Here is a 25,823-nt window from a genome sequence, read left to right as displayed (position 1 = left end):
GCAAGATGAGGGGAGACCTGAAGAGCCTTTCCAGTTCATTTATTCCCCTGTAATACCTGGTTGCGGCCTATTTTTTTCTTTATTTTTTAGGAGGAGCATTGGCAAACGGTGACAGTCAGCTCAGGTCAAGCCTAGAACTTTGTGACAGATTTTGCTCCTCCTCTGGGGGGTTTGCTGTGCCTGGGAGTGGTTTAGGGTGTTTTTACATCTTATATTTGATGGATCTGTATGCTCAAAATATTCGCTAATCCCCAGCTTTATCAGGAACTACGTAACCAGGTGCCTCAGTACATCCTCTCTGCTTAATCTTTGTTGTTCAAATGGAAATTGAAGCTCTACCCAAATGGATCCATAATCTCTTGTTTTGTACACTGTGCATTTTCAATTTATTTGTGAGGTCAGTGTGTGTCTGCTGCTTTCTTGTTTGTCAGGCTAGGACAGTCCCCTTCACAAAAGAGACTTTCTGTCCTGGGAAATGATCTTTGGAAGGTGCCACAAGAGCATACAAACAAGATAGAATAGGAAATAGAAATGTGGCATTTATTTGTTGAGCCAAACATCAAGCATCAAACAGGGATTAAAATGGGTAATACAGTAATTGTGTTATTTAAATGTATTTAGTGGGAAATGCTGATGAGTGGTGAGGATATTACTGAAAAGCTTTTGTTACAGGGAAGGATAAAAATAGAACTAATAACTGCAGGCAATTACTTTTAAAAATCACAGCTTGTTCCCCATCTCAGAAGCTCAGTGGGATGATGGAGCTGTTGCATAGGGCCAGAACAGGCGAATACGAGAAAACCTGACCCTTGCTCCATGCCAGGTTTCTCACTGAGAAATTCTCCCCACCCACCCACACCTTCCTGTTACCTCCACAAGACCGAAAGTCTCCCCTAGGCAGCCTGAGGTGTTCAGAGGGCACCTACGCATGCAGTAGCCACCTTGGTAGATCAAAGCAGAGTTTACGTGGTCGGTGGTGGCTTCTGCTGCCAAGGGATGGGCTGCAGTGCCAAAGGGGCCTCTGGCTTCAGGCAGCCTCTGGAATGTGCAATGCACAAAACCCTTCCTACTTTACCCCACTATGCCTAGGTCACTTCTAGAGGGTTTGTGACTGCCCTTCAGTGCACTTCAAACAGCAAAACAGAGGTGACCATGGCTAGAGATGCTAGAGATGGTCCTTCCAAATCCCACTTAAAATGGGATTTAACCTAAATTCCACCTAAAGGCACCTAAATTCCCCCTAAATCTTCGAGAACGACTTAGCCTCCTGTCTAACCCTATGTGGCATGACACATAGTTCAGGAGATGTCCCTCTGCTTGAACTTCAGTTTCCTCATGCCTAAAGTCAGGAGTGGGTTAATACTGGGATGCCCTGCTCCAAGGTGTCCTCTCTCACCTAAGTTTACTGCAGTCCAGAGAGTTGCCTCTAACTCTGAAAAAAAATCCAATATTTTTAACAGAAATCATCTATTTCCTTTGAGAAGCAATGGGAGTGAATTCCAAGGAGGTGTGTTGCTATTTTTTGCCTGCACAGTGAACAAGAAGAAGTAGCTCCTAATGCAGTTGGTCTAAATTGCTCTCTGGAGGCACTTGAGCTCGGTGTCTGGTGAACAGAGAGCAGCAGAGACTTGACTTCATGTGTCCTGGATTAGGCTTTGGAAACTCCTCTCTGACTGCGTGGGAACCTTGGTGTCATGTATTTCCAGGGAGACCTTATTGTGGCCTTTCAATGCTTAGAGGTGGCTTGTGAGAAAGATGGGGACAGACTTTTTAGTAGGGCCTGTTGCAAGAGGACATGGGGGAATGATTTTGAACTGAGGAGAGATTCAGACTAGATTTAAGGAAGAATTTTTTTACTATGAGGGTGGTAAAACACTGGAACAGGTTGCCCAGAGAGGTGATGGATGCCCCATCCTTGGAGACATTCAAGGCCAGGCTGGACGGGGCTCTCAGCAACCTGACGCAGTTGAAGATGTTGGACTAGATGAGCTTTGAAGGTCCCTTCCAACCCAAACCATTCTATGATCCTATGGTTGTACTTGTAGGTTCGTCCATCCACCTGGCAGTGAGGTGATGGGACTAAATCAGTGGCCAAGGCTCCTTTTTTGGGGAGTGGAGAAGGAGGCACTCATTTCACTGTGAAAAACATCTTGAGGTGGGAAGAGGCACCTATGAACGATCCTTCATTTATAGTGGGAACCCAGCACTGATCTCACAGTAATTCTAGGATGGCTACAATCTCACCCAGGCTTTAGGAGAATGGGTCGTCCCCTTCTCCTTCAGTTATTAGACTAAAATTCAGGCACATATATGCGTAAGGTAGATGCCTAATGACATGGCTCTGCAGCGAGAAGACAGCAGCACCTGCACTGGGCAGCTCCCCACTATGAGCCTGTTTTTGTTTCTGATGCAGGCACAGCTAAAGAAAATGCATTTTTGCATGTTTGCTGGTTAAACATTAAGGCCATAACTAGCTCTTCTTTGGGACTGCCTGTATGATTGCCCTGAACAAAATGAGTAACGATTATGGAGTTTGGAGTAATCGCAGAACTGGGAGCCTCCTATATCAAGGCCCATTCCTGGGTAGTTATGACCATCCTGTCTCTGCTCCATGGTCCCCGAGGCTGTTGTGGATGGCAGACCTCTGCTTTACAGTGCTGCCTTAGGCAGGATTTTAAGTAAAAACAGTGCAGGATGGCTCGGAAGAAAACCTGAGGTTTTCAGACCAGATGGTCTAAAAAAGTGGAAATTATATATAGATGAACATGTCCTCATTAAGTCTCCAATGTGTGGTACCTTCAGCAACTTTGACTTGTTTGTGTTGCAGTTCGTATCCTCTCAGTTACCACACACATCTTGTACTCAGCCCTGGATTCTGCTACTGTTACTCTCTGATCTATTTTACCTAATTTTCTTGTCCTACACCCAAGTGGCCTCAGTGAGGTCTTTTCCCCTTTTGTAAATATCTAGTTTAGACAGATAAGGAGTCACGTTAGGAATGACCTCTTTACTAGATGTGTGAACATGACCTCTTTCCTACACGGGGGGGCTGACTGGCATCAGCCCAAGTTTGAATTGAAAGGGGTTAAGAAAGTCTGACACCCACAAAATTGGCTCACTGCCCCTGAACCCCTGAGCTGCTTCCAGATGTTAATGAGCACAGAAACCATTTAGGCTACAGGGAGTCCTGTGGCCACCCCGAGAGAGTGAAATATGCTCTTGGTGTAATGAGGGGACAGGCCAAAAGAACGGCAGCTTGATTTCTCATTAGCTTACAGGAGGGAGAGAGAAAGCCAGAGATTCACTCGGGTAACTCTCCAGCCAGAGGCCAGGGCGTTTTTTCTGGAGGGAAGGATCTGAGAAATGTAAATTAATTGGATTGACGCGGTTAGTTAAGGGTGTGTTACAGGAATGTTTGATGCCTTCCCTGGATTTAGCTTTTAGAAAACAAGACTCTCTGCAGTTATGAAGACTGGCAGGCAGAGGAGTAAGTGGCTGTACCCCCACTGCCAGCTGTTTCCTCTGGCACAGCTGTACCACATCAGCTATGGTAACAGCTCTTCCTCCCTTCCCTTCCCTTCCCTTCCCTTCCCTTCCCTTCCCTTCCCTTCCCTTCCCTTCCCTTCCCTTCCCTTCCCTTCCCTTCCCTTCCTCTTTCTCTCCCCCAAACAGCACATAATCCCAAGTGAGGAGCTGTTGACTAAAGCTTGCAATGGAAATGTCTTTCCTGACTCCCTTCAACAATATCTAAGCAAAGGAGCTCTGAAACAGAATAGTGCAGCTTCTCAAGAAGAAGTATTAAGAGACAATGTCCCTATTTTTGCCACAAGTTAGCATCAGTTTTCCCTTCCCCAAGGTCCGAGCACAGCCCTCACAGCAAGCTGAAGTGCTGTGCTCTCTTTTGTCATGCTGAGTCCAAAGATGTGTAGCAAACTGCTTTAAAGCAAATACAGCTTTAGAGAAAAGCGTAGCCTGGATCCAGTCGTTCAGCTCCTTCAGCTGCAAGGCAGCTTTGCCTTGAGCCAGCAGATGAACAGGGCTGCGGACATCATTCCTGAGAGGTCCTATGGATCTGTGGGGCATATGGGGTGGTGGGACGGGTGCCCTGTGTCCCCAGCCCAGCACACTGGGTCGAGGTGGGACCTGGCGCTTGGCACACCACCTGCTCTGGAGCAGGAGCAACGGAGAGGCTTGGAGACCCCTCAGGAGATAACCATGGCTGCAGCATATGGGTGTGCTAAGTGTGGGAAGGGCTATTCCCCATCCTGAGCTGGGTTGTGGTTATCTGTCCCTCATGGTTAATGGGAATGACTCCTCCAATAATTATTCCTAAATCAAGCCACTGAATGGAGAGCTCTGACCTTCATGTAGCACTGCAAGATCAGCTTGCTCCACTCTCCTTGTCTGAGCTAACTTCTCTGATGTAGAAAGGTGCTAGCTCTTCTTGCCCTGTTAGATGCTGTTCAGTGCGTTGCTGGCTGCTGAGGGCACAGACTAATGGTTATTGTTGAAGCATTTCCTCAATGACCTGATTAAGAAGGACGAGTCCATTTGACTAGATAGAAATAACTAATAAAGCCTGAGCCACTGTTATGATTAAAAGTTCTCTGTAACATCCATGAGCAGGAGAGTAACAATGGTTTCAGGAGCAGAGCAGTTCTCCTTGACTGAACCCAGCTGAGCTCTTCTGCCCCGCAGGCACATATGTCCTGGCTGGGAGCCTTTCTCTCCCCTGCTCAGACTTTGCCCAATTCAAACATAGGTAGAAATTTGAAAAACAATATTATTTGATTCAGAAAAATCTATTGTAAAAATTGCTTCTTGTCTGGCTCTTCTACCTTCTCCTTAATTTCTTACAACCTGCATAAAAAGAGGTGGAGGAGGCAGCAGATACTTTATATCTTGACTTTTGATGCCGAGCAGCACGGCATGCTTACTGCAAACAGGCATGGACAAACAGCTGCAACTGGAGAGCAGTCACCAACAGATGAGAGGCCCTGTGGCTGTCCGCACTGGAAGGGGCTCCACAGCAATCCATCCTTCCCTGCTTGTCTCTGCACCTCCAGATCATTTGGAGGTTAGAGCTGAGAAGATGCTTTTGCAGACAATGCTAAGGTAAAAGGGATGGCAGGCTGGGATTCAGGCTGAATGTGGGCTCTTGGGGTGCCCATCAAGAATAGGGTGTCCACATGTGAACAAAGTCCTGACCTCTCATGGTATCTACTGGGGATCCAGTCAACATTGTCAATGGAGTCCAGAGCGTGACTCAGGTCCTCTTAAGCAAGCACCAGGGAAGGGTCTGACTGCCAAAGCGTAGGTGTCTAGTGCCACGTTGGAGACAACAGACACAGCCTGGTCTCCAGGTGCTGTCCCAGGGCATGAGGGACCTGCACCTCCTGTGTGGCATCTGCCAGCGCTGCACAGCTGCATCTGCTGTCCTAGGACATTTCAAATAGCAGCAAGTGCCCATGTTTGGGCAAGGTATTTCACACACCAAACAGCTCTTCATGCCAGTAATGGTTGATCAAGTTGCTGGCTATGCGTTACTGACTGCACCAACTGCACCAGGAGCCGGGACACCTGGCACGTGTGCAGACACCTGAAATCAGGGGTCTAAATCTTGGAGTGAATCTCAACAGGAAAATCTAAATTCAAAATGACCTCTTGACACTGGACTAATAACAAGGCATCAGGAAGAGCATGTTCAGCCATGAAATGCTGTAGGACATCCTGGATCACAGTACAGGAGGACTAGCTGACCATCTTGGACTCAGGGCAGAGAGTTAGGCCCTTTCTCCAACTACATCCTAGCCAAATATTTCTTCAATTAAAAATGCCATTTTTCATCTCCTTGATCTGCTCTTTGTCAGGAGTGAGTCTCCAGATTCAGGATGGGCTGGCTGGTGTACGCTGAGTGATCGCTGACAGCTCTGCCCTCAACCACCCCATGTCTTCCTCCCAGCAGACTGCTCAGGCTGAAAAGTCTTGGAGGTTTCTCAACAAACAGAGAAGTTGAAGGAAATCACGTGAAATCAAGTGGAACGTTTAACTCAACCTGAGATATTGAATTTCTGACTTCTTTCTTGCCTTTTCTGCAAGTATGTCATAACTTCAAGCAAGATATGATGTAGAATTTCATTTTGCCCTTTTCATCTAAAATGTCAGAAGAGTATGTGGACTTCCATGGATAAAGGGAAAATGAAATGTTTCAATATCATTTAAATCCTTGTCTTTCAGCAGAAAAATGTTTTGGCCAGAAATCTCCACCTGGCTTTTTGTGATCTGCAACATCACCTGCAAAGAGCATGATGTAACTGCTGAAGAAAAGCTCCATAACCACCCGACAGAAGCCTTGTATCTCCCTTTGTGCTTGCAAAGAGCTGTTCTCTAGTCACTGCAGCAGTAATAATAATTGCCGATATCACCAAGAATTTGCATTTCTTTTTTTCCTAAAGCTTAGTATTTCAAATGAGAGGCTTCAGAGAACTCATTAGCACACAGGCCCATTAAATGGTAAAAAATTATCTCACTGCCTAGGTAGATGGAGCATCCAGGCTGTTAACCTATTTCCCAAAGCCAAATGCATCTATGCCTCCTTAGGCTTTATTCAGAGCAATCTGAATCCTTTAAGCTGCCTGTGCTCAGGGAATGCCAGTTTATACCATCTACCAGTTTTTGCATCAGCACTGGGAAGCTGGGCGCTGCCCCACAGCCATCACCGTGGGAGCCCAGTGCTGCGGCGCCGTGGGGCAGGACCCACCATGCGCCCCTCCCAGAAACCTGCCTGCTGCCAGCACAGTGCTGCCAAAAATGCCGTAGTGAGCCGAGCTCAGCCTGCAGCCAGTGTGTGCCTGCGGGGAGAGAGAAAAGTGAAGGGAAATTACAGCAGCTCTGTGCGCACGTTCTCCTTTTACTCTTTCACAGAATCTAAAGAAATGGCTGCGGCTTTGTGTGGAAGTTAATTAATGATAGTAAATAATATTCCTTTGTGCTAGGAGTGAATAGTGCCCTTTATTTGAGGATCTCAGTATGCTTAATGCTCTGTATTTAATTCAGCTTCACAGCAAAAGCTAGCTGAATTATTCATTGCAAATAAATTATCTGAAGAATACAGTCCTCCTTATTTTTGTGCCGTTTACAAGCCCAGCCTGCTTTATTTGATGCCCTTTTCCGTAGCCAGCAGTGCCCAACCCACAGCACACAGCTCGTTGTGCTCTTTGCTAATTAAGAATGTGTGTGCACGTGTTGGGGGCAGCAGAAGCAGGGTGACAGCTGCCAAGTCTTGTTGATCATAGAATCATAGAACGTCCTGAGTTGGAAGGGACCCAAAGGATCATTGAGTCCAACTCCTGTCCCAGGACAACCCCACAGTTCACACCGTGTGTCTGAGGCCGTTGTCCAGTCTCTGCTTGAACACTGTCAGGCCTGGGGCCGTGACACCTCCCTGGGGAGCCTGTTCCAGTGTCCAGCACCCTCTGGGGGAAGAACCTTTTCCTAATGCCCAACCTAAACCTCCCCTGGCACATCTTCCTGCCATTCCCTCGGGTTCTATTGTTGGTCACCAAAGAGAAGAGCTCAGTGCCTGCCCCTCCTCCCCTTGTGAGGGAGCTGCAGCCGCCATGAGGTCTCCTCTCAGTCTCCTCTTCTCCAGGCCGAACAAAACAAGTGACTTCAGCCGCTCCTCACACAGCTTCCTCTCCAAACCCTTCACCAACTTCGTGTCCCTCTTCTGGACACTCTCCAGTAGCTTTACATCCTTTTTATCCTGTGTCACCCAGAACCGCACCCAGAGCTCCAGGTGAGGCCGCACCAGTGCAGAGCAGAGCGGGACAATCCCCTCCCTGCCCGGCTGGCCATGCTGGGCTGGATGCACCAGGACACGTTGGCCCTCTTGGCTGCCAGGGACACTGTCAATGGGATGAACAAACCTTTGAACGGGACACAAAGCAATAAGCAATGCCAAGCATGTTCCTCATCTCTTCAAACAGATGAAAACACACATATACATACATATATGTAACTTTTCATATGCATATGCTGGTGTTCACAAAGTGCACAGACTCCAGTTAGGACCAGTCGCACATGGTAAATTTACAAATAAGGGACTCAGATGACACCAGTTGTGATGTCAGCCAGCCCTTCATCAGCACTTTGCTGTGGGTGGCAGGTTTCAAACAAAGCCCCGGGATGCCTTTTCCACGCAGGCAGAGCTCAGCGGTGAACTTGCTGCTACCAGCAGGCTCGAGGTGCCAAAAGCTGACATGAACCCAAAAAGCTTTTTGCCTAATTCACCTACACAGAAATACCCTGGTGTCACCTGTGCAAGGAAGCAAAGGCCACGGCAGCTGGTGCCACTCTCCCATGTCTGCCCCCAGGGAGAGGGGGGCCAAAGCCAGCGTCAGCTCCAGCCCTGGTGCTGTAAGGTGGCCCTTCAGCAATGGTCCCACCTGTGGAAAGAGTTGCTGCTCCAGGCAGTTTTGTCAAAAGCATCAGTTTTGCCAATATTTGGTGTATTTCTGCGTGTTCCTGAGCAATGAACCACCCAGATGTGGTGGCCGCCGGGAAGCCTCTCCAGGACAGCTCCCCACAGGGGGTGTTAGGGCTGGGCTGGACATGGAAATTCCCTGGCCAACAGCTGAAACGCCAGGCACATGGCAGTATGTCACTAAATCTCTAGTGTGAGTCTCATGGTAAATGAGCACGATTTAAAATCATGATTTTTCCAAGCTTTTAGCGCAAAACTTTTGCTTGCTGGTTTTTGCTGTTGTTTTTCTGTTTATTTCTACTAAAGAATAAGGTCACCTTTGTAAGAAGGGCTTGTTTTTCTGTTTAAAAAGATCATTCTATGCATTTTTTTTCCTTTGGAAGTAGCTATGCTGTCAGAAGAAGAAATCTTAGGTGCATATTTTTGTCAGTCTCTTGTAATCAATAACACCTACGTAAAAAGAAAGCTGAAATCAAGCATCAACATCTGGGCTGACCTATTTTGCAATCACATTTACTAAGAGAAAAATAAAGCAAAGTAATCAAGCCTCCTGCCTCAAACCTGATGCATTATCTTGGGTTGGTTGGGTGTTTGCCTGAATGCCCTCCAAGCGCCGAGTGAGGAAAGCATTCAGACACCTTGGCTGGGGCCCAGTGGGGATGTGATGCTCAGGAGATGGTGAGAGCCATGTTTCTCCATCCTGGGAATGAGCCTCCTAAACATGAATCATTCCTGAAGTCCCTTTGCTTTACACCCCTGTAGGATGTGAGATATTTTCATTTTAGTTTTGACTTGCAGATGTCTGAAAATTCATGGTGAAATGGCCATGCTTCTCCCCATGGACTCACCTGCTGGAACCAAAACCCAACCCGCTGGGTCTGGCACACGCAGCCACGTTGTGGAGTTGAGTCATTCCACGGTCACCTCAGTGGAGATCGATGGATGAGAGACTGGCAGAAACAAAACCAGCAGGTGTTTGTAACAACAAAAGGACTGTGAGCTCTTCCAGTGAAGGCGAAAAGTCTGATATCGGAGCCACTTCATCACTTGAAATATAAGAAGCATCAGGGGCTGGTGCTTTACAGCACTAGTAACTGATAACTCCATGTGTGATGGACACTCTCTTCTTCAAGGTAGGTGATCTATATGCCACAAGACGGATTCTCCCTCCAAGGGTGGGAACTAGTCCCTCCCATGGATTAGACATATTCTTTATTCAACGTTTTGGGAGACTAAGAAATCATTCCTTGCACAGGTAGTGTCTGTGTTCCCTCTATAGGCATGGAGAGAAGAAAGTGGCCTTAAAGCTCCTTGGAGGAAGCCTGTGCCTGCTGAATTTAAGTGTCTCAATACATGTGGATAGATCAGGGCAGGGCAGACCAGTTCCCTCTTACATCCTGTGTGGACTGTACATTTACAGTATGGCCAGGAAACAGCCCTGGGGAGGGGCATTGAGCACCCGAGGTCTTGCAGCAGGGTCAGGCAGAGCTGTGGACACAACCCACCTGCATGCCTGCTCCTGGTCCCATGCTCTGGCCTGGAGGAACTGCAGTTTGCAGCAAGATTATTTCCTTCTTTTTAGAAAATAATTCAGAAGAAGGTGCTTTTGAACTATTTCTCTGTTGCAAACAAGCAGCAAAAGGTCTCCTGGGATGCCTCAAGGATGGAGAAGCAGATTGGTGTTCATCTGGATGTCAATCCAGACTTCAGGTGTCCCTGTCCTACCCTGGAAGACTGTCCTTTCCCTGTCCCTCCTCAGGAGGGATTTCACACCCCAGTGGGGGACCCAGACCTGAAGAGCAGAGAGATGTCGCTCAGCTCAGCAGCTGACCCCACCTTGAGCCCTTCTCTGCGGTGCTTGTGCTGCTCCAGGGCTTCCATGGGGCTTTGCCCAGAGCAGCAAGGGCACCAAGGTCATGTCCCCAGTGCCTGCCATCGCCCTGCCCCATCGCATGGCCTCAGCATCTTCTCACCTCTGGACACACAGAGCATTTTTATATCCTAATCCCTGTCCTGACCACAGGCATTTTTCAGCCCTCCACGCACCCCACTCATCTCCCAGCACCGCCGTACTTACCTGCTCAGTCCATTGCAATAAACCCCAATAAAATACATTTCAAAATGACTAGGTTTCAGGGTCTGATTCTGTGCCAGTCATGGCAGTCAGATCTGAGAGCATCCATCTCTCTATGAGATGAGACCCTATGCATTCCTAACAGAAAGCTAAGTGAATTCATATGGAGACTGTGTTAAGGTTATAAATACCTTGGAGTGATGTGCCTGGACTAACAACCCGTTTTACTATGGGACCTTCTCTGCATCCACATCGCGTGGGTCTCCTGACCACGAGGCAGGGCTGGGATTTTGCTCACAGAGACCTATTTGCACAGTTGTGGCTTTTATAGCCTTTTTGAAGGTGAGAAAAGTGAAGAATTTACGCAGTAAAAATTCTTGGCAAAGTTTGAGCCTCCAGTTTGTGTGTAATAAACCAATTACTATACCGTTGACTTTACCTCAGACAAATATACTGTAAACTTGTATCCCAAGGAAAAAAATGCAAAAAATTCAAACTTTGGCTTTGCCAAACATTTTATTGGACAAATTCTTTTTTTTTTTTTTTTTTTTTTTTTAATCTGCACAGGACACATGAGTACTGAATACTTTTTCTTAGTTATTGCACAATGAAAAAATATTTTCAAAGTCTCTACTTTATAAAATAATAGATAGATCTCTGTAATAGAAATTAAAATTCTAAATGGAAATTAGATAGGGAGCAATTTTTCCAGCAATGTGGGAACACCTGGTATGGTTTCCAATTTATTTAGAAAATGGGCACATGGGCTCCAGCTCTGTAAGGAATTCAAGCACATAAACAATCTTATTGGACTTCTCTGGGTCTATTTACACATTTAAGCTAAGCCCAAGCCCAGCCACTTTGCTGAAGCTGACTTTCCAGACTCTTCGTGCTATCTCTGCATGAAAAGTACAACATCATTCAGATGCTGCACATTTCTGCAAGTGTTTTGATATTTAGTAGAGGGATAGCAATGCCCTGGAAGTATTCACATGGGCCTGAGCAACGAAGAACATCTTTCAATGCCAAACTGTCCTCACTCTTCTAGTCCGTGGAGACCAAGATCTGCTTGAAAAGGGGACTTTGGGGCATGAACTTCCTTGGCTGCCTGGTCACCTCAGGTTCCTCGAGCCAAAGGCGCTGGTGGACATGGGACAGTGGTGTCAGACATCCCTTTCTTAAACAGATGTGCCAATAAAGCACCTGACCGCAGCCCTGCCTCCTTCCTCCCACCCCCAAAAAGCCAGGCCCCCAGCTCTGCTAGGTGAATGGGTCATCTGGGTGATTTCAGTGGTATTTCAGATAAAAGCACTTCTTCATGTAAAACATTATAAGTAGGCTGCTTGCATTAACAAAGCTGCTATAGTGTGTTGTGAGGTTGTGGGTCCACATGAGCTGCTCCCCATAGCAAATGGCAACTGATCTCTTGGCAGCTCCAGCTGGATGTGGGAGGATCATGTCTCCTGCCCTAAGTCCTTTCAATACATTTTACATCACATCTTCTGTGCAAGCTGTCCTTGGGGCACTTGACATTTAAAAAAACCTTCTTATTTTAAACTGTTTGCTGACCATGTTGTAAGGTGGCTGCACACACACAGGTCTTGCACACACATGAAGCAGCATGGGTGACCGGTGCTGTTCCTCTCTGGCTGATCAGGATTAGCGTCCACTAGTGAAATGTGTACCCACACATGGAAGATGGGGCTCTCCAGTAGCTGGCATCAGCTGCTCAGCCTGCCCAGAGCTGGCCAAAGGCCCCGGTTTCCCCAGGTGTTGGCACCGGCCCCTCCAGCCCCTGAGGTTCGCGGTCCCGCTCCAGCTGCCGGCACTTGGCTCTCCTGCTGCTGCCCACTGCTCTGGCTTGCGGGTTGCTGGCGGTTTCTTATGTGGGCTCAGAATAGGGGGTGTGCCCACACAGAAAGTAGATGAAAATAATGTAAGAATAATAATAATTATTAGTAGTAATAAATAATTGTTACGATGTGAGAATGTTTAGTAAGTCTGTAGGGCAGGCTGTGGTGATGGGGTGCAGGGCTCAGTCAGACAAGGGCACTGTCCAGCCAGCTGTTACCCAGGGCCAGACCCTTTTATCTCCTTTTTCATCTATTTTGTCATGCTGGTTCCTCCACAGTCCACCTTGATCGCTCCTTGTCCCTGCCTTTGATCTTTGCCCTAAACATTGCGTAACAAACCTTGCTCATTCCCACATCCCCCTTGAAACACCTTATGAGAAGTTGTGCACTGTCCCCAAATGCTTTTCCCCGACAGCTTCCCATGAGCCTCACGCCCCTGCAGGTGCTGACCCCCTCCAGTCTGTAGGGCGTTCTGGGTAGGGGGTGGCCCCACTGGCTCCTCGGTGGGGTGCACCCAGGGACCTTGGGCTGGCCCCTCTCCTGTGAAGGTCCCAGGGAGCAGGTCGGGGCTCCCCTGGTGCAGGTGGGGTGCCTGGGAGCCCGCACCCAGCATTGCCCCCTGATCCCTGGGGGATCCTCCTGTTCCACAGCCATGCTTTAACCACCAGTGGGTGCCCTCCAAGCTCATTCTTGCTTCATCAGCTGCTACCGTGCGGGGCTCATTGTCTAAACCTTTATCTGGTGCATGTCAGCAGCCTGGTCCTGTCCCTTTCCTCCCCACCACCCCCTGCCTGTCCTGGCCCCTGGCGTAGCAGGAAACCCTGCAGAAGCTTTCCCTGCCCAGGAGGAGGAGGAGGAGCTGGTGGACAGCCTTGCCTTCAATGGTCACATCAGAATTACAGCTGCATCTGAGAGCAGTTTTGTAGCAGGTTGATGGAAATAGTTTGTGACAAGAGAATCAAGTGCAGAGAAATAATTTCTGTACTGAAAACACCTCTCCTATGTAGGGTCACTGAATGGCTAAATTCTGAAATATTTAACTTAATGCAACTGGCAGCAGCTACTGGAGTACTTGTCCTTGAGGAACTGCTGACATTTGCAGCGAAGCTACTGCGAAACCCAGACAAAAAAAGGCCTGAAGCAAATCTAGTATCAAGGAAAAAGCATTACAGAGTGCACTGTGCATATTTATGAAACACAAGTGATGCCCAAAATCTTTAGGCCCTGTGTGGCAACCATGTCCTAGCAGAAATATTCATCACCTTTAACCAAAGAGTTTTCCCCTTTGAACACTGGCGGGTCAATTAGTTTGTCTTGACAGTGGCCTCAATACAGAGACAGTGGTAACTAATCTCAAGAGTAAGGGAAATCGTGCGAGAGTTTCTGTGAATGAGAGAGCTGGCTCGCTTCCCTTGGTGTTTATTTAGGGCTCCGCTTAGCCGGCAGACATCATGCTCCACTGCCTCTTACACTTGGCAGGAGCAAAGGACTCTTCCAAGGGGACGTGGCCTTGCACAAATGCCAAAGACGAGGCTTAACACGGCTGCTGGCTCAGCCTCTCCCTGCACCAGCCCCCGGCAAGGGAAAAGCCCCCAGTGTGGCCAGTGCCTTGGGTCCTCCCCTAGACGATTCCTGAAAACACTGTGAGGGCGCGATGTTATCCAGCGGTGTCCCCAAGGCTATCTGCTTACGTGTATTCAGGTATTTTGGATCCAGGGTGCAGGGAGATGTTAAGTATTGAGGAAAGACGTGTATCACAGTTTCTGCTCTTAATATAAAAGGTTATCGGGATAACCTGAAGACTGGGTGTAAGATTACAGCTTTTGCTGGTTTCTTAGGCATTTTCTGGTTTCTTTAAAACAATCATCATCATCATCTGTTCCAAAAGATTTTATTTACCTCTCTGAGCCAGCTACCTTTTGCTAACTTTCTCTAGCCATGATGAATAGCAGTGAATTGCTGGAGTATTGCCATCTTTTTTCCAGACATGAGCTACATGGATGTGCAAACCTGTGTCAGGAGGCTGGACTAGAGATCTCCTGAGTTCTCCTCCAGCATTAATTACCCCACATCCCTGTGTTTTTATGGATGAAAATGAGAGGAGGTTGATAGGTCCAGCTCACTGAGGTTGTTTTGGAAACTCTGTAGATGCACAGATGAGCCTGCAAGGCCTGTGAAGCAGATCTGTGTGCCTGGGTCATGGCAGCCCCACCATGTGCACATACGTGTGAGTGCACATACGTGTGAGTGCACATGTGCATGTGGTTCCCAAAAGCACCAGCCCATGCTGACATCTCAAAATCCATCATGTCTGGTCATGCACGGATGAAAGCAAAAAATTCAGAATCTGCAGTTCTCTTTCTTTTCAAGTGAGAGCTTATCACCACCACCCTCCTGGACTTTGCATCTGTGAGTAAGGTCAGTTGAATGGGTACAGATGGGGCTGTGGATGTGGTAGAAAATTAAATAACAGCTCCATGCTACCAAGCCACCTGGTTGGGAAGTTCCCCATCTAATGCAGAGGTCACCACAGCCGCGATAAACTCGGGACTGTAAGCAGGTTTCACCCTGCTCCTTCTTCAACAGCATCGTTGTCCCCCACACGCAGCACTCTGCTCTGCTGGGCGCTGTGCAAACACCAGCAAGCGCCAGCCTGTCCCAGTAAACCGGGAAAAGACTGGTGGTGCAAAACAGGGAGTGAAGGAGGCAAATATGTTTGCCAAATGTCATACAACAGACGTCCCCAGAACAGGAAAGGGGCTGGACTAGCAGGTATTGAAAGAAATCTGGTGATTCGGAGGCATGGACAGAGGGAGACCTTTAGCCGCAGGACCTATAATCTGTTTTTCTTGAACTCTACAAACTAGTTTAAGCAGAAAATAGATGGGACATGTCTTCCTGCTTCCTGAATTGGGCTGTGCTGGAGAGATAAAGCTTGCAGGGATGAAGCAATAGCATTTATGAGACTGATGGGAAGAACTGGAAGAGTGCACAACCCACCCTCCGCTCCCCCCAAAAAAAGAAACAAAACACAAACCATGACATTTCAGGCCCATAAACCCTTTACCAAGGCTAAAAAAAAAAAAAAAAAAGGCAAAACCTTTCAATGTGGATTGAGAAATATTGCTTTAAATTTACATTCAATTAATCTCTGCAATCATGTGAAAGGAATGATGGTTATTACTTGTGAAACAGAGGTAAGATGCTCATTAATGATGAGATCATGAACCCTTGTGGGACAGAAAGTCCAAGTGAGAGAGGTAATTTGTCAGTTTGCTTCATTTTGTGTGCTTGACAGCAGTGAACGAGGAGTCATCGCCACTCTTTCTTCCCAAATTCAGGGGTTTTTTTCTTTTTTTTTTTTTTTTTTCTTTTCTATGAAGATTCGCTGCTCCAGGAAAGAAATCATTTTGGAAACATCTTACCTACAATTTGTCCCCAAAACTCAGGCGCCTTCTCCAAAGCAGCCAGTGGAGGGAGGCAGGCGCTGGGGTAGATGTGGTGTCCTGAGGTACCCGGACCTGGGCAGGACCTCACCAGGGACCACAGCGCTGGGCACCCAGCTGGAGCCAGGGCAGAAGGGGGGCTCAGCCCTCGGGACCACCCTTACCCCAACACCTTCTCACAGGCCATCAGCAGAGCCATGAAAAAAGTCACAGAACTTTCTCTTTAACATTCCCGGGACAAGAGAACCTGCCCCAGCCCGTGGAGGTGCCCACGGTAAGAGCGACACCTGTACATCAAATGTTGGCTTCCCAACAATAGCACACCTAGAGCTGCTGCTTACTGCCGTCTTCAGAGTCACATCTGACACTCTGAAAAGGTTCAGTCTGACCCATTTTGGATCTTAACAGCATTTAATTCTTTCAGTTGCAGACAGTGATCTTCCCCATCAGCGCTCTTTTTTGTGATTATCACAGACGATGCCTCGTGCAGCAGCGGGGTGTGTGTCTTGGAAGACAGGAGAGCGTTTTAAATTGTACTGGGTCTCCATCCAGCTTGTTCACCATATGTTTAAAGCTGAAGGCACTCTAGCATTAGCTACAGCTCAAAAGCAGGCACATAATTTGTTTCACATTGAAGCACTCTTGGATATACTTTTACTTCAGACTAGCAGAGATAAACGGCTTGCTGGAAGATATCATTTGTAGGACAGAACATTTATATTGCAGAGACTAGAGATGTTTCTAAAGCTTTGTTATTGTTGCAATGAATCAGCATTCGCTACTTGATGTAATCTTGGCAGCATGGCAATATGCTTTTTACTGTTTCAAAAAGAACAAAGAAATGCAGAGTAGCTGTTCTATTTCAAAATGGCATCTATTTTTGTTTTGTTTTGTTTTGTTTTAAAGGGAGTGCATATGTAGGGCTATTATATGACAGGTCTCAAAATACATACAAAGGACTTACCTTTGGAAGGTGACTACTACAGAGCTGATTCTGCATATTACCATTTTTATTAAAACAGCTGAATATTAAAAACAAGAGAAAGAACAAATTGCAGTGAAGTCTTCGAGCCTGCACACAATTACACATGCTGGTGTAGTTCTAAGTGCATGATGGTTTATTGCATTATGTGGGTCTCCACAAATGCTGCTGTGCTTACAGATACAACATTTGCAGGATGAGAGCCCAAAATAATAACCCTCTGATTCTATATTTTCAAGTAAGGATACTTCTAACCTCGTTAACACACCTCCTCCCACTCCAGATCTGCTGCAGAGTATCCATTCTGTCTGATACAGAGCTAAAAATGTTGTATGCTGATAACACTTGCAAATGGCTTAGTGCACTAGACAGTGTTTACATTTTTCAGACACATGGAGTGACTTGGGAGCACATGCACCTCTACCGGAGACCAGTTAAGCAGCGTAGGATCTGAAACTCCAACACTGGCCAGTATTCACTGGAGTGGGGGACGGCTTTTGAAAATGGAAAGCTAATGAATGAATCAATGCAATTTCAGAAGCGTACACATGCACACATGCCCAGGTGTGTTTAGTTTAGCCCCGCCTTTCCTTCTTGCCTTCTCTATAACCCTGCCAATTAATCCTGCTCTCATCCAGTGCCTTGGTCCCCTCCTTTCCTTGCTCCCACCCCCAGTATCTGTTACCTGAAAAGATCTCTCTGCACCTCCATATTCCTGTATCCCCATCTCTATATTAACTTCATCCCATTACCCTCCTCTCTCTAGATGAAGAGCAAAAGGGCAGGAAAAAAAAAAAAATTACAAAAGTTAACACGATGATGACAAACAGTATGGATGATGCCACCCTAAGAGAAAGAAAAATGTGGTGGTATCACCAGGATTTTTGCTTCAACAATAGCTTGTAGAAATGACACCTAAAAAAAATTACACAGAATATAAACTGAATTTATGACATAACAAACAATATTTAATATATAGCATTGAATGCATACACACCAATACTAGTGCGGTAACAACAAAACAGAACTCGTAAAATTAGCAGCAGTTTTTTGCAAGTACAAAAATACACATTTTTTTCAGAACATATATAATAGCAAAATTTATCAGGATATATTATACAAACTCAAAGCATTTAGATAATGCATTACTTTTAATATATTATACGATGTTTTAGATGCTGCATAATAAAATTACATGTGTTCTGCTTGCAATAGTACATAATGCCATTTACAGCAATATTAAGAAACTATTCACAACTTAAACATGGACAAAACAGCCAACAAAGCACAATAAATGAAACACACAGTTGCAAGGTGTTAGTTACAAGCTTCAGCATTTCTCTTTACATATTTTTGAGCTTATTTTTTTCTTTCTTTTGCAGTGTGAAAGAAATAACTACACTTACTGAACATACCTTATAAACATACAGAAAACAACACACTCCTTGGAGGACAATGAAGGTAATACCTATCCGTTTCAGAACAGTAGTATAATACCACAGTTATGGAATCTATGCCGACTTTGCACGCTACATCAAAACCACAAAGGACTGGGACTCACATCTGCAAGGCTCAACACACGAGTGGTCAGGGGGAGAAGCCCAGCAGACACCCTGCTGCCCTCGTAGGCTCAGACAACAGGGTGCTGCTCTTAGTTACCTCCTCAGACCCTTCCAGATTTTCAAGAGATTTCTGTTCGCTTGCTTTTTAGCAATTTTTATTATTTTTACAATGTTCTTGCAAAGCTTTATGTGGGAACATTACTCAGACAGTTTCCTAAAAAACAGAAAACCTGTGAATCTGGGGACTGTGCAGTTAAATTTGAACAACCTGGATATTAAACTTAAAATGAACACACATTAACACCAAAGGGATTTTCTTTATGGTGTTTATTTTAAGCGTTAAGATTCCTCCGCAAAAAAGCTTTGGTCAGTCTCTTCAAACTTTGGATAGCTGTAATGCTCTTCTAGACCTCCTCTTTGATCTTGGATCATGAAGTCTGTCTCTTCCTGTGACTTTCAGAGGTAATGGCTGAATGTCAGGCTTAATCCAATAGCTGTCAACTCCATCAATAGGTTTCAGGGTCGCTGGCCTGCTGTTGGGCTCCACCAAGCCCCCCTCAGCCAAAGCGATCATAGGTTGTGGAGATGGTGGCACCTTGGTGGGTGTAACCAAATAGTCATCAGCCGCTTCAGCAGCAGTGTCTTCGTGTTTCTTTAGTGACTGAAAAGTGCTGTCAAAAGGGGAGGAGGTTTCAGTTGGGGTAAACACAGATTGGTCTGAAAACTGAGAGAAAGCACTGTCCAGAGAGCTCATTGATGACACAGATGGAGATGTCCCAGGAGAAGATAAGCTAGAAGAGCTAAATCCTGAGCAAATATTTAATCCCTCTGGCATTGGAGGCAGGAGGCAATGGGACAAGTCTTTCTTTTCAACATTTTGGTTGGTGTTCTCACTTTTACCAACATTAATCCCTATAATCAAGCTCTGATTGATAAGCTTTTGCCCCTCCATCTGCAATGACCGAAGCTGATGAAGATAGTCTTCATCTTCATGAGACAGGACAACATCACAGCTGGCTTTGCGTGTTGCCTTCTCGTGACTGTCACCAATGCGGGCAAAGCTGGGGGCAAGGAGGCCAATTGCTGGCTCTGAGGAGCGCCTGTGTCTCCTCAAGGTTTTGAGGGCACCTGAGGTAGCTGCTGCAGAGAAGCCCAGTGCCTTGGAGCAGAGAGACTCGTTCTCTGAGTTTTCCTGTGATGAAAACTTATGGTATACGTCAACAGAAATTGTCAACTGTTTCGATTTGGTTTTACTTTGGATTTCATCCACTTCAGTCTGCTCCGAATCACCATCGCTCAGAGTGAAGACGGACTCCCTGCTCCTGTTATCCTGATCTCGGTTCTTAATCCAGTCACTGGAAGAGGAGTCAGCTTCATCGTTCGCCTCGTTTTCCAGGCTGTCGTAGGAAGAGTCGTTCAGATGGAGAGAAGCAGCATCTGCAAGGACAAACCAAGTGCTACATCAGTGACTGAACCACCCTGCTGACAAGCAGCTGCTTTTTCCTTTTTTTGGCAAGTATCCTTTGCTTTCAGGAGCATTTGCCCTTTGAAGATTCTTCAAGCAGAAATGCCAATAATTTTGGAAAAAAATACTATCTAATTTTGAAATGTAAAAAATTAAACGAGTTCTAAATTGCAGTGCAGTCAAGAAATATAGGGTAATAGCACAAATAAGGGTTAGGGGCGTTTATGTTGTTTTTATAAGTGGGGAACTTTACTAGTAGGTAATCCAGCTGTAAACAATATTTTACAAACAGTATACTGAATCAGTAATTTATCAAATTTTTGTTATTGAACATTGAAAGCAACATTTAACCTTCCTGTCCTACTAAGATGTCTTCATCTTAATCCATGAGGTTTACCTGTTTTATGATTCTCTCTCCCATTCCACTGGGGGTGGGGAGTGCGTGAATGGCAGTATGTGGTGTTCAGCGGTCTGTCAGGTTAAACCACAACACCTTCTTTTAAACAAATGAAGAAAACAGGGCATGCTTTGTACTTTTAAGGTCTTTCAGAATATACAATATCTTTAAGAGCAACACTATGAAGAAATTTCTAGTCGCTGTTTAAACAGTCACCTCATTTCCACTGAGCAGCGCGCATCTGGGCGCTATTCCATATATGCGATAATTGGAATTACATTAAATCTTTTTTGCTCTGGGGTACGCTAAGCTGACTTATCTCACATTTGCAGCAGACAGAGTTCACGCATGGGCAGTCACCACGCCTCAGTGCGTGCTGAAAACTTGTTCAGCTGCCGTAATCTATTGTGAGTCTGAGCTCTCAGTCGCAGCACAGCACAGCAGATCCCATGAGCTTCCACTCTTGGGGAGGGGGCAGGCCCAATTTCCCTGGATTTCACCAGATTTCACTGGAGGCTGAACACAAGGAGTTTGGGACGGCCACACTGAGTCAGTCTGGCATGCCAGAGCAGGTGCCATTACCACTTTTAGTATATGCCAGTTGTGCCAAAACTTATTTTACAGAAATGCTGCATTAGAAATAATCCAAGGAGAGACCCAAAATTCCAGTTAAAATCGATACTATCACAGAGTTGGAGAGAAAAAGAGCATTTTTGATATTCTGGAATGCTCTGCCAACTAGTCTGTCAGACATTTTCAGTCACGAGTTCCACGATTTTCCTGTGCTAGGAGCAAAATCTCGATGTCCTATTGAAACACTGGAGATCTATCTCTTTTGATAATGAAGAATAGATGCTTTCAACCCTAATATAATGGTGTGACAGCTGTATTATAACCTTTGTTGATCACTGACTTCTCGATACTCTGGGAAAATATAGGCTGAGGCAAAAGATCTCGACGTGATATGAAACGTTCTGCAGATTTTATTTCTTTTTCTTTGTTTCCCCTCTGCCCTTTTTTAACACAGTGGCTCAGATTACTGGAATAGGGGCAAGTGATTCTTTGGGAGAGCATTTCATGATACAGTCCAGGCCTACAATACATTCAATCAGTGATTATCACCAATACTTTGGTCAAAGGAAAGAGATCAGCAGTGTCTGGGAACACCACATGAAGAGGGAACAGTATTCTTCCAGGGAATATACTGATATTTTGCCTGGCTGAGTTTAGCTGTCCATCAGGATCAAAACACCATCTGTATTACCTGAGCTGTTCTCTCTCTTGCACGTCATCAGTATTTCTCCAAAGAGTGTGGTAATTTCCTCTCCAAAAATCCTGCAGCAATTCTCAGTGAGGAACTGCACCAGACTAGAAATCTGCAACAAAGCAATGGGAGAGAGATGTCTTGTCAGACCTTCCATTACTCCATTCAGGGAAAGCTCACCATACAGATGAGGAAGAGCAGCAAACTGCCCATCCGTGATGTGACCTGACAGCCAGGAACTCCTCACCCAATCTCCTGGGCCTGAGGAAAACAGCCAGTCCCCGTTAAAATGTCCCAGTATACATCCTTGCGTACATCTTTTCCATTTCTACTGTCCTATTCCAAGGTCACCACAGTCAGAGGTCTTTTCGATGAAATACTTTGCTAATACACTGGGTATTGCTTTATGATCTCCCTCCCCTTCTTCCAGGCAGACTGTGAGAAGAGGACAAGTCTTGATCTGAAGAGGTGCTGACTGTTTTCACATTTGTAACCAACAGCATGGTTAGACAGGATGGAGGCTGGTTTTGTTTTTCACTACATTGCAGTGTCTCTTACCTTTTTTGTAAATTCACTTTCTACATCAGGAGTGGAAGAAACAGGAGGCCAGAGCAGGCTAGGTGCAATGCAGATGGCCAGATTAAATGCATTCATCTGGTTCTCTTCAGATCGCATTTCTATACCATGCAGTACTCCAAAGATGTAGCGTAAGAGCACAACATTAGCTCTGGGGAGCTGCTCTATTAACCTGAAAACATACACAAATGTAATTCTTCAAATCAGTGACTGGACAGAATAGAACCATATTCCATAGATACACACAAGTCAAGATAATGAAAATACAGAAATGGTGTGACGCGGCCCGCTTATAAACCAGGGAGTGTTCTTGCTCAGCTGCTTCCCTCGCTCTGGCATATCTCTGAACAGTTTTCTGGGAGGACAGAAAACACCGTAACACATGATTAAAATTACACTCTGTCAAACTAATGAACCAAGTATAATGCATGACATGAAACTATATTCCACCTAAGTTACCTGATAATTCACTATTCACTTAACCAAACAGTTCAGCTCTCTGTCCATGCCATCTAGTTGCCATAAGTGCACATGTATGTAAATATGTGTGAGGTCAGCTAGTGTACAAAGCTCCATTTCCCATGACATCAACTTTGCCCACTTTCTGTTTTGTATCACCTGCAGGGGTGGAGGGTTCCCTTGTCACTGTGCTCCAGTATTTCATTCACAATTGCATCTTGCCTTCAAAATAGTCGCTAAAATTTGACATGAATGAAGGGGAATATATGAGGAACTGATTTCAGCTACCTTTTCACCTAGGACCCCAAAGCTCCCTGCAGATGATTTTGGTTTGGTATCAGGCACAAATCCAGATCTTGAGCAGTGAATTTATAAATATTATACATATTTTTTTTATGAAAGCATATTTCATTTATTTTCTGGTATCCACAAAAGGCAGAAAAGCAGAACAAAAGAGAGCCAGAAAATTGTCTCATACAGGCAATAGCTTAAGTATATATGTAAGGTCAAATGCTCCTTCATATACAAAGATATTTTTATCATCTAATTAAAAAAATAATTAATTATAAGTTATAACTTTAATATTTGGGATTCTGCATTCTGGAATACTAATTTATAGGAAAATAATGCAGAGAACATAAAGAACTCTACCTTTGGATGCTTTTTATCTTCTCTTCATTATTTCCTTGATCCATCACAGAGACCCACTTATCACAGAGCTGGGATGACAAAATGCTGCCTGGGATGTTGCGAAGAAAATCCTTATCAAGAGAAAAGAAGAACAAAACACATGAACAGCTGTTCTGGAGCGTGGGAGGGAGTAGGAATAAGATATGCGGATACAAGAGGATGTATCAGTGGGACAGCACTAGCTGAAAAGCATCTTGTTCCACACAGCAACTAAAACCAGCAGAAAATCATCTGAGATAAAGAAGATCTTCGGATTATGCTTAAAGTGAATATTTTCCTGCCCTTTCCTAACCCTTTTCTGTCAAGCCAGAGGTATTGGGGTGCTTCATCTGCTATTGCTGAACTAAAAATCTGCGGTGGGACAAGTTATTTTGATGCTGCATAATGTCTGTCTTTCCTTATCACTTCATCTGTAGTCCCTGTTTCTTCTCCTTAGCTGACAAGCTCCAATACCACCAGACCATAAGCACTCCAAGGCACCACCTCCTTCCTTCCCCTAATCCATCCCTTTTGGTAACGGAGTACTTAACTAGTCATGGGTAGTCCTGCTGCTCCTGTTTCCTAATAACTCAGCCATTGTTGGGCAAACTGTTGCAACTTGGGAAGAAGCCCAAATCCTAGCTTCCCAAACAAGCCAGGGTAAGGGAAGCTATGATGCACATGAATAACAAATTTTCTCTTCTGTAGTAGCTCTTCACTGTGATAAATGCTAAGCAATTGCCCCTCGGTGAAACTGTTCCCATGGGATGAGTATTGCACACCAGCACTTTGCTTGGTGTAGCTGTCCTGCCCTAAACGCATCTCTTCAGTCTTCTAGGAGGACATTTACTGTGTAAGTCTCATCTATGAGAACCTCTCACATAGTAGCAAGAGGAGTGGCTTTCTGCAATAAAAATATTCCACTGAAGCAGTGCTTGCTTAACAATGGAGATTACTATTTCTTTTAAGCAAAAACTACACATAAACAGATGCAGGGTACTAAAGTAAAAAGAAATATGCTGATTTTTCTTGCAGCTGAAATCTTACTTAAGGTCTGGCACGCTTTTTGCACAAGTAGCATTGTTTTTAAAGTACAAGTCTGTAAGAAAAGATAATCCACGGGAAAATTAATTCTAATATTTAGGGCAACACTATATAATCACAAGTTATTACTGACAAGTAAGGAAACAAGTCTGCACGACTGCTTTTCTAGTATTTCTTTGACTTTAAGCAGAGAAAAGGTTAAGTTACAGGACCAGGTTGTAACTGAGACCTCAGGAGCCGGCAGCAAAACAAGCTGGCTAGCCCTCTGCCCCATCCTAATTCAGTGGTAACCTCCTTTAGAGGCCCCCATTTATTTCAGCGGGCCAGACCACTCTTCTTAATTCAGCCCACCAAGTCCTTTCTGGGCCTGTCCCTGAGGAAAAGTTCTGCTTGTTTATGCCCAGGATTTGCACTGCTCTCATTCAAAAAGGGCAAAAGAAGCGTTCTTCACATACCTTAAACAAAGATGCTGTCACAAATATGGATTCACAGGCTAGATCCACTTCAGCACCTGAATCAAGCTTCTCCTTGAGTTCTTTGCAGGTTTTTGCACTTCCAGAGCGTCTGAAAATACCCTCGGTGGAAGGGCCCTCTTGGTAAAGAAGGGACAGCATGTCCTAAGCAAAATTAAAAGGCAAAGAGGCTTTCTCAGAAATACATTTTATTGTCTAGTGCTATTAAAATGTAGCTTTGCCACTCTTCCCACAGCTGAAAACCTCTGAGTCCTAAAAAAGCTCACAAACCAAGGCTGACCCTCCAAGCTATGCCAAACTGCGCAGCAAACCTGTGGTCTGTGGCACTGTTTTTGGAAAACAACCCCTCAAAAATACTGTGCTACCACTGCTGAGCACTAACCTCCTGCATGATCTTCCAGGATCTGTGCAAGTTTTAGCCAAGTCATTTAAATATATAAACACTGTGGTATGGGAAAAGGAGAGTGGTCTACCTAATCCAAAGCCCTGCATCTGACAGTGGCCTCAGCCAGACACCACTTTGCAGCAAGATATGAGAACCTCACCACTCATCAGTGTGTTCAATATTATCACCAACCAGAGACAAAGACTTCTGTTCCACGCCTGATGTCTGAAAAAAATGAGATTTTATCTAAGCTGGAAAGTGCTTTTTTTTGGTTAATGTCTAGCTACACTTCTACGGCAGATCAGAGTCAGATTTTTACCCCTTCTGCTTCTTGTGAGCAAGCAGCTCAGGGCTGTTAGCAGGACCACCTCTGGGACAAAGTGCTCCTGCCTGGGACATCACTCAGATGAGGCTAAAGCTTGAATTCTGGCTCCTTCAAAGCCAATGAGGCTGCAAATGAGTAAACAAGCAGGCAACTCACTGTATGAGGTATTTAAAAGAAAAGGGAAAGCAAGCAGATTCTTGCCTAGCTTTTAAAATAACAGGAAGGCCTGATTTCTTCTGCTAAATAAGAGAGGAAAAACGAGCAGAAAGGAGATTCTGAAATCAGAGATCTCTCCAGAGGTAACATGTACATGATATTTTCCAGTTGCTTAATTCTCTGCAGTCTCCTGTGAGTTGTTTTTCAG

General features: G+C 45.3%; 1 protein-coding gene across 1 annotated transcript in view; it reads right to left on the bottom strand.

The window, feature by feature from the left end:
* Nucleotides 1-18,756: 18,756 nt before the first annotated feature.
* ARHGAP20 (Rho GTPase activating protein 20) overlaps nt 18,757-25,823 on the bottom strand; it is a 62,587-nt gene continuing 55,520 nt past the window's right edge. Inside the window, exons 12-16 of the mRNA XM_065647327.1 lie at nt 24,732-24,893; nt 23,215-23,324; nt 22,087-22,276; nt 21,529-21,640; nt 18,757-19,839 (exon numbers count right to left, since the gene is read on the bottom strand). Coding sequence (XP_065503399.1) covers nt 18,779-19,839; nt 21,529-21,640; nt 22,087-22,276; nt 23,215-23,324; nt 24,732-24,893 — 1,635 coding nt within the window. The 3' untranslated portion in view covers nt 18,757-18,778. The remainder of the gene's footprint in view (nt 19,840-21,528; nt 21,641-22,086; nt 22,277-23,214; nt 23,325-24,731; nt 24,894-25,823) is intronic.

Source organism: Caloenas nicobarica, chromosome 1 (genome assembly GCF_036013445.1).
Source record: "Caloenas nicobarica isolate bCalNic1 chromosome 1, bCalNic1.hap1, whole genome shotgun sequence".
In the NCBI taxonomy this organism is placed as follows: domain Eukaryota; kingdom Metazoa; phylum Chordata; class Aves; order Columbiformes; family Columbidae; genus Caloenas; species Caloenas nicobarica.
The sequence above is the reverse complement of the archived record's forward strand: the minus strand, read 5'-3'. Positions and strand labels throughout refer to the sequence as shown.